General features: G+C 48.2%; 1 protein-coding gene across 6 annotated transcripts in view; it reads right to left on the reverse strand.

The window, feature by feature from the left end:
• TENM2 (teneurin transmembrane protein 2) overlaps positions 1–16929 on the reverse strand; it is a 4210084-nt gene that overhangs the window by 1155064 nt on the left and 3038091 nt on the right. For all 6 annotated transcript variants that reach the window (XM_068277420.1, XM_068277423.1, XM_068277418.1 and 3 more), the window contains one exon: positions 8182–8414. In XM_068277420.1, coding sequence (XP_068133521.1) covers positions 8182–8414 — 233 coding nt within the window. The remainder of the gene's footprint in view (positions 1–8181; positions 8415–16929) is intronic.

Raw genomic sequence — 16929 nt, forward strand, 5'->3', positions numbered from 1 at the left:
CCACCAGTCCCACCCCATTAAAGTACCCCACTTGTCCCACCCGCCTTTACAGTTTACATACATAAGTTTTTTGTTTTTCATTTGTGTAATATTAAAAATATACGATGTCTGGCACTGGCAGCCGCGGTTTGGGTAGGGGCAGCAAGGGCAGCAAGGGCATCACCAAGAGAGGAGGTCGTGGGCGTGGCAGCCGCGCCACCACCACCATGCGCAGTTCTGCGTCTGCACCAGTGGCTATTCCGCCATTAGCCACTGGCCGTGGATGCCTTGGCCGCCCAAAAGCTGGGAGTCACGTCGCAGAGACGCAGCAGCAGCAGCGTGTGGCCCAGATGTTCCTCCCACCACCAGGTCGTAGCCGTCCTATTGAGGAGAAGGACGCAGACGCTGTGGTGGAACTGCTGGTGGATGAGCAGGCTGCCATTAGCTCTGGAGTCCTCCACCCCCGCCACCACTCCTGTTCGCAAGAGCAGCAGCAGCCGCCCGGCACTGCCTGGGGGAGAGGAGGAGGAGTGCAGTTCTCCAGCCCCAGCGGGCAACACCAGCACCCTGTCACTCAGCAGCACCTTCTTGTTATCCCCAAGCACAGCGGGGCTATGGAATGCTGTTGCGACAGAATTGGCGGAGGAAGGAATGCTCATGGGCACTTTGGGGGATGATGCTTTGGACAGTCAGACAGTGGTGACTGTCCATCCGCCCATGCATGCAGAAGGGGAGTTTGGGGGATCCCAGCAGGACATGTTTGCGGAGGGGGAGGATGATGATGACACTGTGAAGGACAAAGACTGGTTGCCAGGTCCTGGGAGTGGGGATGTCATCAGCTCTGAGGAGGAGGAGGAGGATGCGTCTGCAGGCCTTGCTAGAAGGATCAGCATCGACGCAGGCATGGGCAGGATCACAAGTGGGCGTGGTATGCAGGCCACACAGCGTGCTGATCCGGAGACGAGTTCTGCCAGTGCCACCACCAGCCGCACCAAGAAACCCCCCCCCCCCCAACCACCACAGGGAGACCAGCGGCAGCAGCACCTTCCAGCCGAAGGGGCAACTTCACCTCCCCAATATGGAATTTTTTCTCCCTTCCATATTTGGAGTGCAAGTATGCCACCTGCAACCAGTGCCGCCAGCAGCTCAGCAGAGGGAAGGAGCCCTCTGCGTTTGGCACCACCTCTCTGGTCAACCATCTTGCAGGGAAACACTTTCACGAGCATGAGGAGTTCGTGAAGTTGAAGGAAGCTGGCAGTGGCAGTGGCAGACCCGCCACCACTGCGAAGCCGTCGGCAGCAGGAGTGCGTCAGCAACGCACTGCTCCTCCTCCCTCTGCAACTCCTGCCGCCGACACTGAGGCCTGTTCTGGCAGCCAGTCTTCAGTGGCCTCCTCTGCTCCCTCCACTGCTTCCCGTGCCAGCAAAAGGCCTCGCCAGACCCTGCTTAGCGACACCTTCCAGGGGGTGGTCAGGATTCTGCCTCCCAGCAGCGTGCGTCAGCTGAACGGCTTGCTGGCACGGGCCATGTGCTCCCAACTCCTGCCTTATTCCCTTGTGCAGGAGGGGAGCGACATGCGTGCGCTCCTGATGTGTGCAGCCCCCGATTGGTCAATCCCCAGCCGACATTATTTTGCACGCACGGCCATCCCTGCACTTCACCGCTCTGTGATGGCCAATGTCGGGAGAGGGCTGGAGCACGCGGTGGGTCAACGGGTCCACGTCACCATGGAGTCGTGGAGCAGCTGGTTTGGGACAGGCCGCTATCTGTCCTTCACCGCGCATTGGGTCAGCTTGGTGGAAGGGGGTGAGGAGGGGGGAGCAGCATCGGGCACTGTCAGAGCAGCAGCACCAACAACGCAGTGGGTGGTGCCACCATGCAGGGTCAGCGGAACAGCAGCAGGTTCCTCTGATCCGCTTCCATCCTCCGGCACACCAGCCCAAACCCCCCACCTCAGCAGCAGCGTGAAGCCCCGCCATTGCCAAGCACTGCTGGAATTGGTCAGCCTGGGGAAGACCAAACTGACGGCGAACCACGTCCTGGCCAAACTCCGAGAGCAGGAGAGGAATTGGCTGACCCCCAGAGGCCTCAGAGTCGGAGAGGTGGTGTCCGACAATGGGGCAAACCTGGTTGCTGCCATCAGCAGGGGAGACCTGACCCACATCCCCTGCCTGGCGCACGTCCTGAACCTGGTAGTCCAAAAGTTCCTGCGGACCTACCAGGGGATGGACCGACTCCTTAAGGCAGCAAGGAAGGTTGTGCGTCATTTCCGGCTCTCGCCTGCAGCCGTAGCGAGCCTGGAAGAGCTGCACCTGCCACAGCACCGGCTCATGATCGATGTTCCAACTCGCTGGAACTCCACCCTGGCGATGTTGGAGTGTCTGGTTGAACAGAGGCAGGCTGTCAGCCAGTACCTTGCACGTGCAACAGTTGCCTCCATCACTGCAACTGGGCGTGCCGCCACCAACCTCCCGTCCATCATCTCCACAGAGGACTGGGGGCACATGCAGCAGGTGTGCTCAGTCCTGGCACCCTTCCTGCAGGCCACCAACATGGTCAACAGGGACCATGCAATGGTGTGCGAGTGGGTCCCCTTGGTGTGTGTGCTGGACAGGGCCCTGTATGCACTGCTGGAAGAGGGAGCGGCAGCCTTGGACCAGCAGGAGCTGCAGGCAGCTTCACAGGCCACCTCTGAGGAGGAGGGCTCGGAGTTGGTGGAGGTCCCTGACCTTGCTGCTGATGAGGGGGAGCAGCAGAGCGCAGCTGGACTGGTGCGGGGGTGGAGAGAGGATGAGGTGGAGGGGGCAGAGGAAGAGGAGGACAGCACTCTCGGCTGTGGGGATGCCGATGATGTGCCAACAGACATGGCCAGACTCTTCCCAATGGCAGCGCACATGCTGAGGTGCCTGCGCAAGGACCCAAGGGTGATCCAGATGAAGAAGAGGGAGGACATCTGGATCTGCATGATGCTGGACCCACGTCTGAAGGGGAAGCTCAGCCAGTTCCTGCCTGCAGGAGGAGACCGTGCGCAACAAATGAGGGATTTGCAGCTGTCCCTTGTTGAGCGCTTGGAGGAAGCCTTCCCTCAGACATCCACCCCCACTGTCCAGCCAGCACACAGGCAGCAGCAGGTGCCTGCATCCACCAGCAGCAAGCGCACGCGCACCACAGACCTGCTGTCTCTGACCCAAGAGCTCTACATGAGTGTAGAGCTGCCAAGGACTAGAGAGGAGGTGCCTGCAGCAGCATCCTTCTCCAGTCACATGCAGCGCTTGACCCGCATGGTGGCTGACTACATGGGATCCTTCAGCGGGCTTGACAGCGTGGCCCCTGTTGATCCCATGGAGTATTGGGTCAAACACCTGCCGATCTGGAGCGAGCTTGCGCAGTATGCCCTGGAAGTGCTCTCCTGCCCCCCTTCCAGCGTACTGTCAGAGCGTTGCTTCAGTGCAGCCGGTGGAGTTGTCACTGAGAAGCGATCTCGTCTGTCTCACAAGTCTGTGGACAGACTGACGTTTCTCAAAATGAAACAGGCTTGGGTGGAAGGCGAATTCATGGCCCCTGTTGTTGGCGAGAGGGGGACATGAAGTTATGACTGGTACACACACATACACCTGCTGCTGCTGCTGCTGTTGTATTTCATCCTGCTGTCTGTGTCTCCACTGCCAGGGAACACATTACAAGGTGCTGCTGCCCATGCGTCACCAGCTATTACGCTCAAAAATAGCTGCATCCATTTGAAAAAAAAAAAATGTAATTAATTTAGAGGTGTCCGGGTTGAAAACTGTGCTGTCCCAATTGTGTATTGGACACAATGTGGGCTTCATGACCACTGTCTGGAACCTCATGCTGTGTATTTACGGCCCTGGAACCACCGCTAGGAACCAGGGCCTATTATGTCTCGCTGCCTGCCCTCCTGCCTGCTGCCAGTCTGCCACACACTCATCCTTCTCACGCTGCCTGCTGTTATATTTCCTCCTGCTGTCTATGTGTTTCCACTGCCAGGGAACACATTACAAGGTGCTGCTGTCCATGCGCCACCAGCTATTACGCTCAAAAATAGCTGCATCCATTTGAAAAAAAAAATTGTAATTAATTTAGAGATGTCCAGGTTGAAAACTGTGCTGTCCCAATTGTGTATTGGACACAATGTGGGCTTCACGACCACTGTCTGGAACCTCATGCTGTGTATTTATGGCCCTGGAACCACCGCTAGGACCCAGGGCCTACTATGTCTCGCTGCCTGCCCTCCTGCCTGCTGCCAAATGCCAGTCTGCCACACACTTATCCTCCTCACGCTGCCTGCTGTTATATTTCCTCCTGCTGTCTGTGTCTCCTCTACACGGCCAGGGAACACATTACAAGGTGCTGCTGCCCATGTACCACCAGCTATTGCGCTCAACAATAGCTGCATTATTTTGAAAAAAAAAAATTAAATTATTTTAGAGGTGTCCGAGTTTAAAACTGTGCTGTCCCAATTGTGTAATGGACACAATGTGGGCTTCACGACCGCTGTCTGGAACCTCATGCTGTGTATTTACGGCCCTGGAACCACCGCTAGGACCCAGTGCCTACTATGTCTCGCTGCCTGCCCTCCTGCCTGCTGCCAAATGCCAGTCTGCCACACACTTATCGTCCTCATGCTGCCTGCTGTTATATTTCCTCCTGCTGTCTGTGTCTCCTCTCCACTGCCAAGGAACACATTACAAGGTGCTGCTGCCCATGCACCACCAGCTATTATGCTCAACAATAGCTGCATTATTTTGAAAAAAAAAATATTTAAGAGGTGTCCGGGTTGAAAACTGTGCTGTCCCAATTGTGTATTGGACACAATGTGGGCTTCACGACCGCTGTCTGCAACCTCATGCTGTGTATTTACGGCCCTGGAACCACCGCTAGGACCCAGGGCCTACTATGTCTCGCTGCCTGCCCTCCTGCCTGCTGTCAAATGCCAGTCTGTCACACTCTTATCCTCCTCACGCTGCCTGCTGTTATATTTCCTCCTGCTGTCTGTGTCTCCTCTCCACTGCCAGGGAACACATTACAAGGTGCTGCTGCCCATGCACCACCAGCTATTATGCTCAACAATAGCTGCATTATTTTGAAAAAAAAATTGTAATTAATTTACAGATATCCGAAGTCGAATCGGATATTCGATTACATCGGATATTTAACTTCGAGTGAATTCGGATAGTTTACTATCCGAATTCGACCAAACTCGAATAGGATAATGAGGTATCCGAGCAACACTAATGATCGGAAGGAGCAAATTCCGTTCCGCCGGAATTCACGGATTCCGCCAGAGCTGAATTCCGTCGCTATGAAAATTCCGCCGGATTTTTACGAAATTCCGCGGAATTTCCAAGTTCCGGCAGAAAAATTTTAATGATTGCAAATGGAACTTTCTTTATGTTATATGGTAGCCCATACACCCTATTGACTGTTCCCTTAGTCCTTTTTCTCCCTCCTCCCTCCTTGCACCGGAGGCAGGAGGGTCTCATCTTCCAGGGAATTGTAGAATTTCAAAAGCCAGCTTACATACCTTGGCTGGGAATTGAACCCAGGTCTTGGCCAGGAATTGAACACTGGTCTAGTGCTCGGTAGGTAGCTCTCTTCACCACTATACCACCACTACATGCTGAGGCCAGCCTAGCATGTACCATTATGATATATCCAAGAGTAAAAATTAGCTTGCTTCGGGAATTGTAGGATTTCAAAAGCCAACTCACATACATTGGCCAGGCCCAGGAATTGAACCCAGGCCTACCACTCTGTAGGCTGCTATCCTAACCATTATACCACCAACAAAACAGACTACAATGCTACATGCTGAAGTCAGCCTAGCATGTACCATTGTGATATATCCAAGAGAAAAATGAGCTTGCTTAGGGAATTGTAGGATTTCAAAAGCAATTTCACATACATTGGCCAGGCCCAGGAATTGAACCCAGGCCTACCGCTCTGTAAGCTGCTATGCTAACCATTATTCCACCAACAGAACACACTACAATGCTACATGCTGAAGCCAGCCAAGCATGTACCATTGTGATATATCCCAGAGAAAAATGAGCTTGCTTAGGGATTTGTAGGATGTCAAAAGCCAACTCACATACATTGGCCAGGAATCAAACCCAGGCCTACCGCTTGGTAGGCTGCTATTCACACCATTATACCACCAACACTACATGCTGAAACTTCTTGGAGCAGACTTACTTCCTCCCTCCAAAAGACACACATACATCCCCATAAAATCATTCAACAGCAACTGCATGCACAGTCTTTGTGGTACACAGTCTCTGTGGCACAATTGGTTAGTGATTTTGGCTGTTAACTGCAAGGTTGGTGGTTCAAGCCCACCCAGGCATGGCCTTGCCTTTTGTGTTCAACAGTTGTCCGAAGAGAACCCCAGATAGCCATGTAGATTCATCTCTCTTTCTCTCTAGTAGGGATGGTCACCGCTTTCTGCGGAATTGTATTTTCCGCAATTTCAGGTGGAAATTGGTCATTCCATTCTAGACCTGGGTTCAATTTCCGGCCAAGACCTGGGTTCAATTTCCGGCCAAGACCTGGGTTCAATTCCCGGCCAAGATATGTAAGCTGGCTTTTGAAATTCTACAATTCCCTGGAAGATGAGACCCTCCTCCCTCCGGGAGGAGGGAGGGAGTAAGAAGAAGTCTATTGAGTAGAAATACTTCTTATTAGGCAGAAATCAGTTAGGGGAGAAAAAATGTAAATTCCGCGGAAATCCGTTTTGTTCCACGTAAATTCCGAATTAGGACTATAGCAATTCCGTTCCGTCGTTTCGGAACCAGAATCACCAAATTCCATCCGGAATCTGCAGCGACAATCCCTAACAGGGAGACAAGCTGAGGATACAGGAACAAACAAAGTACATAGGGGCACAAACAGAGGAGGATACAAAGGGACAGATGAGGACAAGCATAGTACACAGGGGGACAATCATAGCACATAGGGGGACAAGCTGATGCACAAGTAGAGGACAATGTGAGGCCAGCTGAGTACACAACAGGACAAGCATAGCACACAAGGGGACAAGCAGAGCGATAAGCATAGCACATAGGGGGACAAGCTGGAGACACAGGGGGACAAGCTGAGGACACAGGGGGAAAAGATGAGGATACAGAGGACAAGCAGAGGACACAGGGGGACAAGCTTAGGACACAAGAACAAACAGAGGACACAGGGGCACAAACAAAGGAGGATACAAGGGGACAGATGGGGACACAGAAAGACACAAGGGGGACAGGAGGAGAACACAGGGAGGCACAAGAGGTACAAGGGGGACACAAGTAGTAAAAGAGGGCCATAATAATTGGGGTGAGGACATCACCAAGATGCCCCTGGACCCTAGACTCACCAGGTTTAGTATATATTTTTTCCATGGTTTTTGTCTTATAGTCCGAAAAATACGGTATCTATTTTTTTTTTTGTAGGTCTTATAACGAGTATTGTGGTACTTGTTTATGTAATGTGAACACAAGCATGAATAAACTTGCATTTTAGATGAGAAGCAACAAAAGTAATAAAACATTACTGATTATTAGAGCCATCTTTATGTTTATATTAAAGAATGCATTATTAGTTAGCCAAATACATTTTTGATCTATGCTCTACCCCATGTTTTTATTGATGCTGCCATGAAGGACATTGTGCATCCAGGAACTCTGTCCTTTGGCATTCTCCTGCCTGCTGATGACATAATTAAGCTGCTTTTCTCCTCCTGTCCTGTCACATGTACTCCACTGCTCTTAAATTGGTGCAGAATGTGAGGCAGATGCTCAGATTCCACCCTACTGTCCCTACAATTTTGATTATATAGCTTGCATACCAACTTTAACTTTAATCAGAATTTAATAAAATATGCATCCTTGGAAAACTGGTAAAAATAAATAAATAATAATGATAATATTCAATGGGCCATATCCTATTAACGTTTCTCCCGAGTTTTCTCCAAGGAGATATTTTCTATCCTTATCAATAAAACACTGTTATACTGTTAAAACTTTCACCAAGCCAGAAATCACCCAACATATTTTATATGCTTTTCAGCACTTTTTCAATTGCTAAGAGATGCAAAGTTATTTTTTAAAATGTCCCCTAGGAGAAATTTTAGGAGTAAAGTTAATAGAATATCGCCCAGTTTGCTTTAATATAAACCAAAAACTGAATCATTTTACTTGCCTCTTGGGTTAGTTAGAATAGCATCCACAGCTTTCCCTCCATTGCCACATCTGGCTTCATCAAAAGGCATACACTGTTCACCATTTCCAGCAATGACCTCTAGGTTGGTTGCAATATCCTTTGCTCCTGTGAGGGATTTGATCTTGTATATTCTTCGGCTGTTGGTATCTGACAGATATATTGAGCCTGACACAGGGTCTACTGCCAGATAATATTTATGTGCTATGTTGTTGCTTTGAGAGAGAAAAAACAAACACTGTTTAATAATTTAAAAAATATATATATAATTTAAAAAATATATATATATATATAAATCAAGTGTATCAACTCAATACTCAATAGTATCATGAGCCTATAGAACAAAGTAGTTTACTCCTTAAGATGTGGGAGTGCCAGTAAAGGCACTATCCAGCAGAAACACCTATTCAAGATAAGGGCATTTTCTGTGTGATAGTATCCTGACAGACACTAGTTATATTTAGTAGAAAATTACTAGTATGTGTGAACACTGTTGATATAATACACAACATAAAAAAGTGAACCTTCAGGTTACAACAAAGTATAATCACAGTAAACAACACATATATATTTTGCAATACTGAAAATTAAAATGTAATTGGTGCTGAAAATGTACTGTACTGTTTTCAGTTTATCTTTATCATTTTAAACTTAGTTAAAAATATATTAATCAATAGTTTAATAAACATACAATTGATTGATTCATGCATTTGTTTGAATCATCTCTATACAATTTTATTGATGGTTACTGTAGGTGAGTGTGGTGTGGTGATTTGCATAGGTGAAATATAACCAGATCAGCAGCAAAATGGGAACTATGCATAGGTGAAACACAATCTAATCAACAGGAAAATGGGCACTATATCACTTTAATGAACAGCCTTTGAGGAATTTTGCATAGAGGCGGAGATTACCCACAAGGAGTTTATATCACACTGGACTGATGGACACTCTCATAACCAAAATCCTTCTGAAGAGGACCAACGTTAATCGGTCGAAACGCGTTAAGGTTAATTTGATTTACTATTACGATCAGTTAAGGGCAAGGATCTGGCTGACCTACAGCGCGCAGCAGCCGTTCTGAATAACAAAGATCCAATACCCTGCAGTGGTGACGTCACCCAACTAGCGCACACCGGTACCAGCTGGGCGAAAGTAGTACAGCGAGGGGACTCTGTGGACAACCAGAGCGGCCCCGCCTGAACATCGCCGACAGTGGAAGGCAGCGCGGAGATCGTAGAGGATAAGCACTTGCATCAGAGCGGTTTTCAGAAAAGAATCCGTGGTGAGTGCAGCTGGCTATGAGAGACTGACATATAAGAATTAAACATACAAGGAATCGTTGTACTGGATACTAAGTGATTACTAACAGAGCTCCTATATAAGAGACCTGAACTCTGTCACTCTGAGTCTGAGACAACATAAGTAGGATCTGTTTGTAATTTTCCTCAATGAAAATGGGACAATTTAAATTGGATCCCCTTCGTGCACAGATATGAGCGCTTCTGCATAATAAATGTGTTATCTATAAACATAAGAACTATCTATTTACAAGTTTAAGCACAAATTGGATCCCTTCTGTGCATTGATAAGTGATTCCTATCAAACTTATTATAGTTAGTTGGCAATTAGAGCACTGCTGATTTAAAGGGCCCTATAACAATATTGAGTGGTTGTGGTGTGTATGAGTGTGGAGTGTGGAGTGTGAAATTTTGGAATTTTATACATTATATTTTAATAAAATTTACTCTATAGAATACAGAATTAGCGTGAGTTGTGATTACATTAAAAATATATTAGTTACAAACCAATTCTGGACATAATGCAAGTTGTAGAAAGATTAATATCCCAAAAATATTTTACTTGTAAGATGACTAGTATGTAAAAATAATCAAACTTTATTTATAAACCATCTAGAAAATATTATATGACAACATACATGAATAACAAATGCTATATGATAAAATGATTCTCTGTTCCTGCCCCTGCGGCAGCCAAAGACCAGAAACTAGTTTGGGGAAAATTAATGAACATCAAAAATATGTATGCAAATTGTAATTCAAGTAACATGAACTCTCTGAATATCTTCCATTTGGTATATGTCAGTCAGTCAGCTCTAAAAGGGACTAGTGCAGTTCATCAACCCAAAAATTGAAGAAGACCAGATCATACATATGGTTAGTTAGAACTTTGTAGGACAGACCATCCAAATGTAAATATTACAAAAACTTGAAATTCTGAGCATTCATAGTTCAGTGCTGCTCCAGGGCCAGATTTGTACTTTCCACCACCCATGGCCTGCTTTTACCAACCACCCCTCCTGAATCTAAATGAAGTCTGCACATGTGTAGTGGCACAAGTTTGGCTGCATCACACAACGTGAGTTAGTGATGTAGCAGGATGTGATAATTACATCCCCCCACACCCTACATTCCAAAATATACTGATAATTAAATCCCCTAAACAATTGGCCTTAGACAATGATTATGTAACGATCGGTGTAACACAGAGAGGGTCTGATTACCGGTGATCTGCAGTATCACCGAGAATGCAGAATATACCCGATTATTGATGATCTGCTGTATCACAGATAATCAGATATATCTTCTAACCTCTGGACACCTGAGATATGAGAGTGTTTGGTGCAACAGTAATACTTTGAGGAAAGCACCCAAAAGATAGGTGCTAGTCAGTAAGAGCTACTGCTATGGATCAGATTCCTTCCACAGGTCTGATGCTCCCCAAGGGGCGGAGCCAGACTGAGACAGTGGGAAGGACAGAACGTGAGTGACACACCAATGGGCAGTGCCACTAACAGATCTGTGAACTATCTCTTAACAGGAGAGATAGTTCTCGAGGTCGGACAGGCCAGGTCATAACCACACCGACAGATACAGTACAGATTCAGAAGGCAGAGGCGGGGTCTAATAAACAAGCAGAGTTTGGCAACAGGGTATCAGAAATATTGAGGTACAGAAACAGGAGGCGGATGCAGAGTCTTAGAGCGAGCCGGGGTTTGGCAACAGAGTATCAGAAATATCAAGGTACAGGATCAGAGTTCACAAAAGTAGTCAGGCAAGCAGAAGGTCATAACAGATAATACAATATAATTTCCTAACGCTAAGGTGTGAGATCCGTGGCCGTCAACACCTTTGGAAACTATGCTAGAACACAGATACAGACAGGTCTGAGTGCTACCACGAAGCGTTCGCAACGGCAGACAACCAGCAACTGAACAGCCCGCAGTATATATACACAGCACACTCTCCAGCACCTCCCTAAGTGCTGGACCAATGGGAAGGAGCAAAGTCGTCAGCTGACCAACCAGGTCAGCTGACCTTCTTCTGGCTGCCATATAGGTTCTGCCTCTCCGCGCGCACGCGCGTCATTCTGAACCTAGAGGGACTATGAGTCCCAGCCACACCAACACTGCTCTGCAATGTCTCAGCGGTCCCATGCGCGGGGGTCGGCCGCACTGCTCACAGCACACGCGGCGGCCTCCCCGCACAGGGACGGGGTGTCAGAAACTGGGCCATGCGAGCTAACCGCCGTGTCAGATATGGCGGTTTTTCCGCGTTCCGCCCAGCCCTTCAAAGAAGCAGTCACCTCACGCTGAACGGAGGCGGCTGATTTTCCGCGTTTCATCACAGTACCCGCCCCCGAGGAGTGGACTCCGGACAGCTCCTTCCAGGTTTTTCTGGGTGTAAAGGGTGGAACTCCCTCTTCAATTTATCAGCATGCATGCGGCCCTCAGGTACCCACATTCTTTCCTCAATACCATACCCCTTCCAGTGCACTAGATACTGTACTGAGTTCTGTACTAAACGTGAGTCCAAAATTTTCTCCACTTCATACTCAGGTTGACTATCCACCATTACAGGAGGAGGAGGAGTGGGACCCACATGGACTGCTGGCTTGAGCAGGGACACGTGGAAGGCCCTTACCCTACACATGCTGGCGGGAAGATTGACGGTATAAGTAACGTTGTTGATCTTTTTAACTACCGGGAACGGACCCACAAACCTGGGACCAAGCTTATCTGAGGGTTGTCTCAGGGTCAAGTGACGTGTGGATACCCAAACCAAGTCTCCTGGCTGGAACCTCCACTCCAAAGAGCGTCTCTTGTCAGCTTGACCCTTTTGACTCTGAAACGCTTTCTCCAAATTATTTTTCACTATCCACCAAGTGTCTTTGAATGACCTTTTCCAGACCTCCAAAGCTGGAAACGGAGTGGAGACCACTGTCAATGGGGAGAACTTGGGCGATCTCCCTGTCACTATCTGGAACCGGAAGAAGAACCCTTTAAATTATTCTGAGCGAATTCTGCGAAAGGCAGAAATTTTACCCAGTCATTCTGTGCCTCCGCAACATAACATCTTAAGAACTGCTCCAAAGACTGATTGATCCGTTCAGTCTGCCCATTGGTCTGCGGATTGTAGCCTGACGAGAAAGACAGCTTCATGCCCATTTGGTGGCAAAATGCCCTCCAGAATCTAGAGACAAATTGGACTCCCCTATCTGATACAATGTTTTCCGGAATGCCATGCAGTCGGAAAATGTGGACGATGAATAGGTCGGCCAATTCCTGGGCCGAGGGGAGTCCTTTCAAGGGCACGAAATGGGCCATCTTACTGAAGCGGTCGACTACCACCCAAATGACCGACATGCCTTCAGACCTGGGGAGCTCACCCACAAAATCCATGGACAAGTGGGTCTATGGTTCACACGGGGCGGGTAAAGGCTGCAAGGTACCGACAGGTGCCAGCCAGGAGGGCTTACTTTTCGCACATATTGCACACTCCCTAACAAACTCCTTGCAATCTGCTGACAGGGAAGGCCACCAGGCACACCTCGCCACAAGATCTTGTGTTCTGGCTGCTCCGGGATGTCCAGCATTCTTGTGTGCATGGAACATCTCTAGGACCTGGAGGCGGAAGGGCAGGGGAATGAATATAACCCCTTCAGGCTTCCCTTCCGGGATGTCCTGCTGAAAGGGACTTAAAGTCTCCTTCCAGTCTTCCCACGTATCAGTTGCAGCCAGAACCAATTTCTGCGGAACAATAGTCTTGGGGACGGAGGGCTGTGCTGTCTCTGGCTCGAAAGTACCTGGACAGAGCATCTGCCTTAATATTCTTGCTCCCTGGAGTATACGTAATAATAAACCTGAATTGAGAAAAAAATAAAGACCATCGAGCCTGACGAGGGCTCAACCTCTTAGCCCCCTCGATGTATTCCAGGTTCTTGTGATCAGTGTAAACCGTGATCATATGTTCTGCTCCCTCTAACCAATGTCGCCATTCTTCGAAAGCTAATTTAATGGCCAGAAGCTCCCTGTTGCCTTTATCGTAGTTTCTCTCTGCTGGGGAGAACCTACGAGAGAGGTAGGCACATGGGTGCATTCGACCCTGCAAACCTGACCGCTGAGACAGCACAGCTCCCACTCCGACCTCTGAAGCGTCTACCTCAACAATGAAAGGGAACGAAGTGTCCACGTGTCTGAGGATGGGTGCAGAGCAAAAGAGATCCTTCAGGGTGGAGAATGCCTGACAGGCTTCCGGAGACCAATGAGTGGTGTCTGCCCCTTTTTTGGTGAGATTAGTGAGGGGTGCAATGACCGTGGAATACCCTTTAATTAACTTTCTGTAGTAATTTGCGAAGCCTAGAAATCGCTGAAGCAACTTCAACCCAACCGGCTGAGGCCATTCTAGAACCGCGGAAACCTTGGCAGGGTCCACGGACAGGCCTGAGGTGGAGATAATGTATCCCAGAAAAGTGACAGAGGTTACCTCGAAGATACATTTCTCCAAATTGGAGTAAAGTGAGTTCTGCCTCAGTTTATACAATACGAATTTTACATGGGTCCTATGCTCAGAGAGGTTGTTGGAGAAAATAAGTATATCATCTAGATATACTAGAATGAATCTCTCCAACACCTCCCTGAAGACCTCATTGATGGGTTCTTGAAAAACGGCTGGTGCATTACATAACCCGAAGGGCATCACCAGGTATTCGTAATGCCCGTCGGGTGTATTAAAGGCCGTTTTCCACTCATCGCCCTTTCTTATTCGTATCAGGTTGTACGCACCCCGAAAGTCTAATTTTGAAATGACCTTAGCGTTGGTGACCTGTGTGGATAAGTCGTCTATCAGGGGCAGTGGATAGCAATTCTTCATCGTAATCTTATTCAGGCCCCGGTAATCAATGCAGGCCCGCAGTCCTCCATCTTTCTTCTTAACAAAAAAGAAACCTGCCCCAGCAGGCGACCGGGACGGGCGAATGAAACCCTTGGCCAAATTCTCGCGGATGTACTCATGCATGGCCAATTTTTCGGGCCCAGATAAATTGTACAGATGGCCCCGGGGGGGGGGGGGGGGGGGGGCATACAACCTGAACGGAGATCGATGGGACAGTCGAAAGGGCGATGTGGGGGCAATTTATCAGTGGCTTTGGGACAGAACACGTCAGAATATTCAGAGTACTGTTCTGGTACACCTTCCACCTGAACCCTGGTTTGACCCAATGTCAGCTTCCCTAAACATTGTTGAAAACAGTGGGGTGACCAGGCTGTTAACTGACCAGTGGCCCAATCTATTTGCGGTGAATGGACCTGTAACCACGGCATGCCTAGGATGATAGTGGAGGTGGACATATGTAATACAAAAAACTGTAGGTGTTCCTCATGCAGTACCCCTATAGTGACCTTCACCTCGGGAGTCTGTGACAGGGACCGATTCCGGTGCAGGGGAGAATCGTCCACTGCTGTGACTTGAATGGAGGGTTTCACTGGGGTGAGAGGAATACCTAATTTCTGAGCAAATTCATAGTTCATAAAATTAGCCGCTGAACCAGAATCAACAAAAGCCTCAGTGGCTACAAACTTGTTCTCCCATGTAATGGTACAAAGGAGAAGCAACCTTTTTTCCTTAAGGGGTGAAAATTGAGTGCCTAGGGTGCAGAGCCGGATTAAGGCCAAATGGGGCCCCAAGCAAAGTAGCAGATTTGGGCCCCCCTCTGTTCTTAACCCCCTCTGCTCCCTCCCCCCACATAATGTCATAAAAGAACTGAGGGTACTTTTGGCTTCTGGCACCCATAGCAATTTCTATGCTCTTACTGAGTAGCTACTCGGAATCGAAATGAAAATTAGAACCCCTCCCTGCCAGTGGTTTCCCTGTGCCCCTTTAGCTTTCTACCTGGCCCTGCTCTGGTAATGATAACCTAGTGGTCCCGTTTGGCGGTGGTGGTACATACCTCCCAACTTTTTGATATTAGAAAGAGGGCATCCGTAAAGATAGATAGATCTATCAGCGCTGCGTAATATGTTGGCGCTTTATAAATACTATACATAAATAATGTAAACCTGAGACAAAAACAACACAAGGTTTTATATTCACCTGGGACTTCCTCCAGCTCCCTGAAATCCATGGGCTCCCTTGGTGTCCATTCATTCTGCTGCTGTCAGCCCCGGCAGTTGGGGAATAATGAGCATGCACAGACTTAGCCGCATGCCTCCCTAGTCACGCTCCAGTGCTTCCTGTGCAGTTAGTTAAAGCCTGTAACTGCTGTGGCACAGAACACTCCCAGCAACTGGGGCAGTCCGGGACTTTACTGGGCCTGACAGTGGCAGAACAGATGGGACCAGACAGACACTGAGGGAGCCCAAACACCCACAGGGGGCTGGAAGAAGACCTAGGTAAGGGCTGGTTCAGACGGGCGTTTTTGTGGCGTTTAACGCAGCGTTTCAGACGCAGCGTTTTTTGGGATCTACTGCCATCCCATGCAAGTGAATGGGAGCGTTTAGAGCTGGCTTTTGCAGGCTTTCATGAAAGCCTGGCAGTAGATCCCAGCGTTGCGTCTAGTCTCAAAACCAACAGGCTGCTTTCAGAGGCAGTAAACGCGAGGAAACAATAGCAGAGACCAGAACTGCTAGCCTTGAACGCTTTTCAAAAGCTTTCAAAAGCTAGCTTTTAAACGCTGGCGTTTAAACGCTGGCGTTTGAACGCAATGCCAAGCAAAAGCTCAGCAGACGCCCGTGTGAACCAGCCCTAAGAATAAATCCTTGTGTACATCTCAGGTACACTTAAAGATGCGCCTCCCACCCTCGTCACACATACCACAAAGAATTAAACACCAAAAGGCAACATTTCATCATTTTAACCATATTAACAGTGGAAATAAGAAATATCATACCACCCAACTTTCATAAGATAAGAAAGAGGGACACTTTAAGACACTGCCCTGCCACACCTCTAGCCACGCCCCACAACACCCCTTGTCATGCATACCACAAAGAGTTCAGAATCAAAAAATATAGTTTTATCACTCAAACCACACTGACTATTTCTATTACCATTAGTTTTTCTTCCTTTTTAACATTTAAAAATTAGAACTATATCAATCTAATTGATAGGGATAAAGTTTAGAGTAAGTTAAACACATATTCAGTAGAAAAAAAAATATATATATTTATATAAACACAGATCTGTACATCAGTCTTGAAAGAGGGACAAATGAGGAAGAAAGAGGGACAGAGGGACAGGGCTCCCAAAGAGGGACTGACCATTCGAAAGAGTGACAGTTGGGAGCTATGGAAATATATAAATATGGATAATTGGAATAAAATTTGTGTGCAGGTGTACTGGGTGCCATATCGGGACAGGGTGCAAGGCCTGGGTGTGGACACTGGGTGTATGGTATGGGGGAAGGGGTGCAGGTACTGGGAGAGGTCAATGT

The sequence above is a fragment of the Hyperolius riggenbachi genome, chromosome 3, assembly GCF_040937935.1.
Source record: "Hyperolius riggenbachi isolate aHypRig1 chromosome 3, aHypRig1.pri, whole genome shotgun sequence".
Lineage (NCBI taxonomy): Eukaryota > Metazoa > Chordata > Amphibia > Anura > Hyperoliidae > Hyperolius > Hyperolius riggenbachi.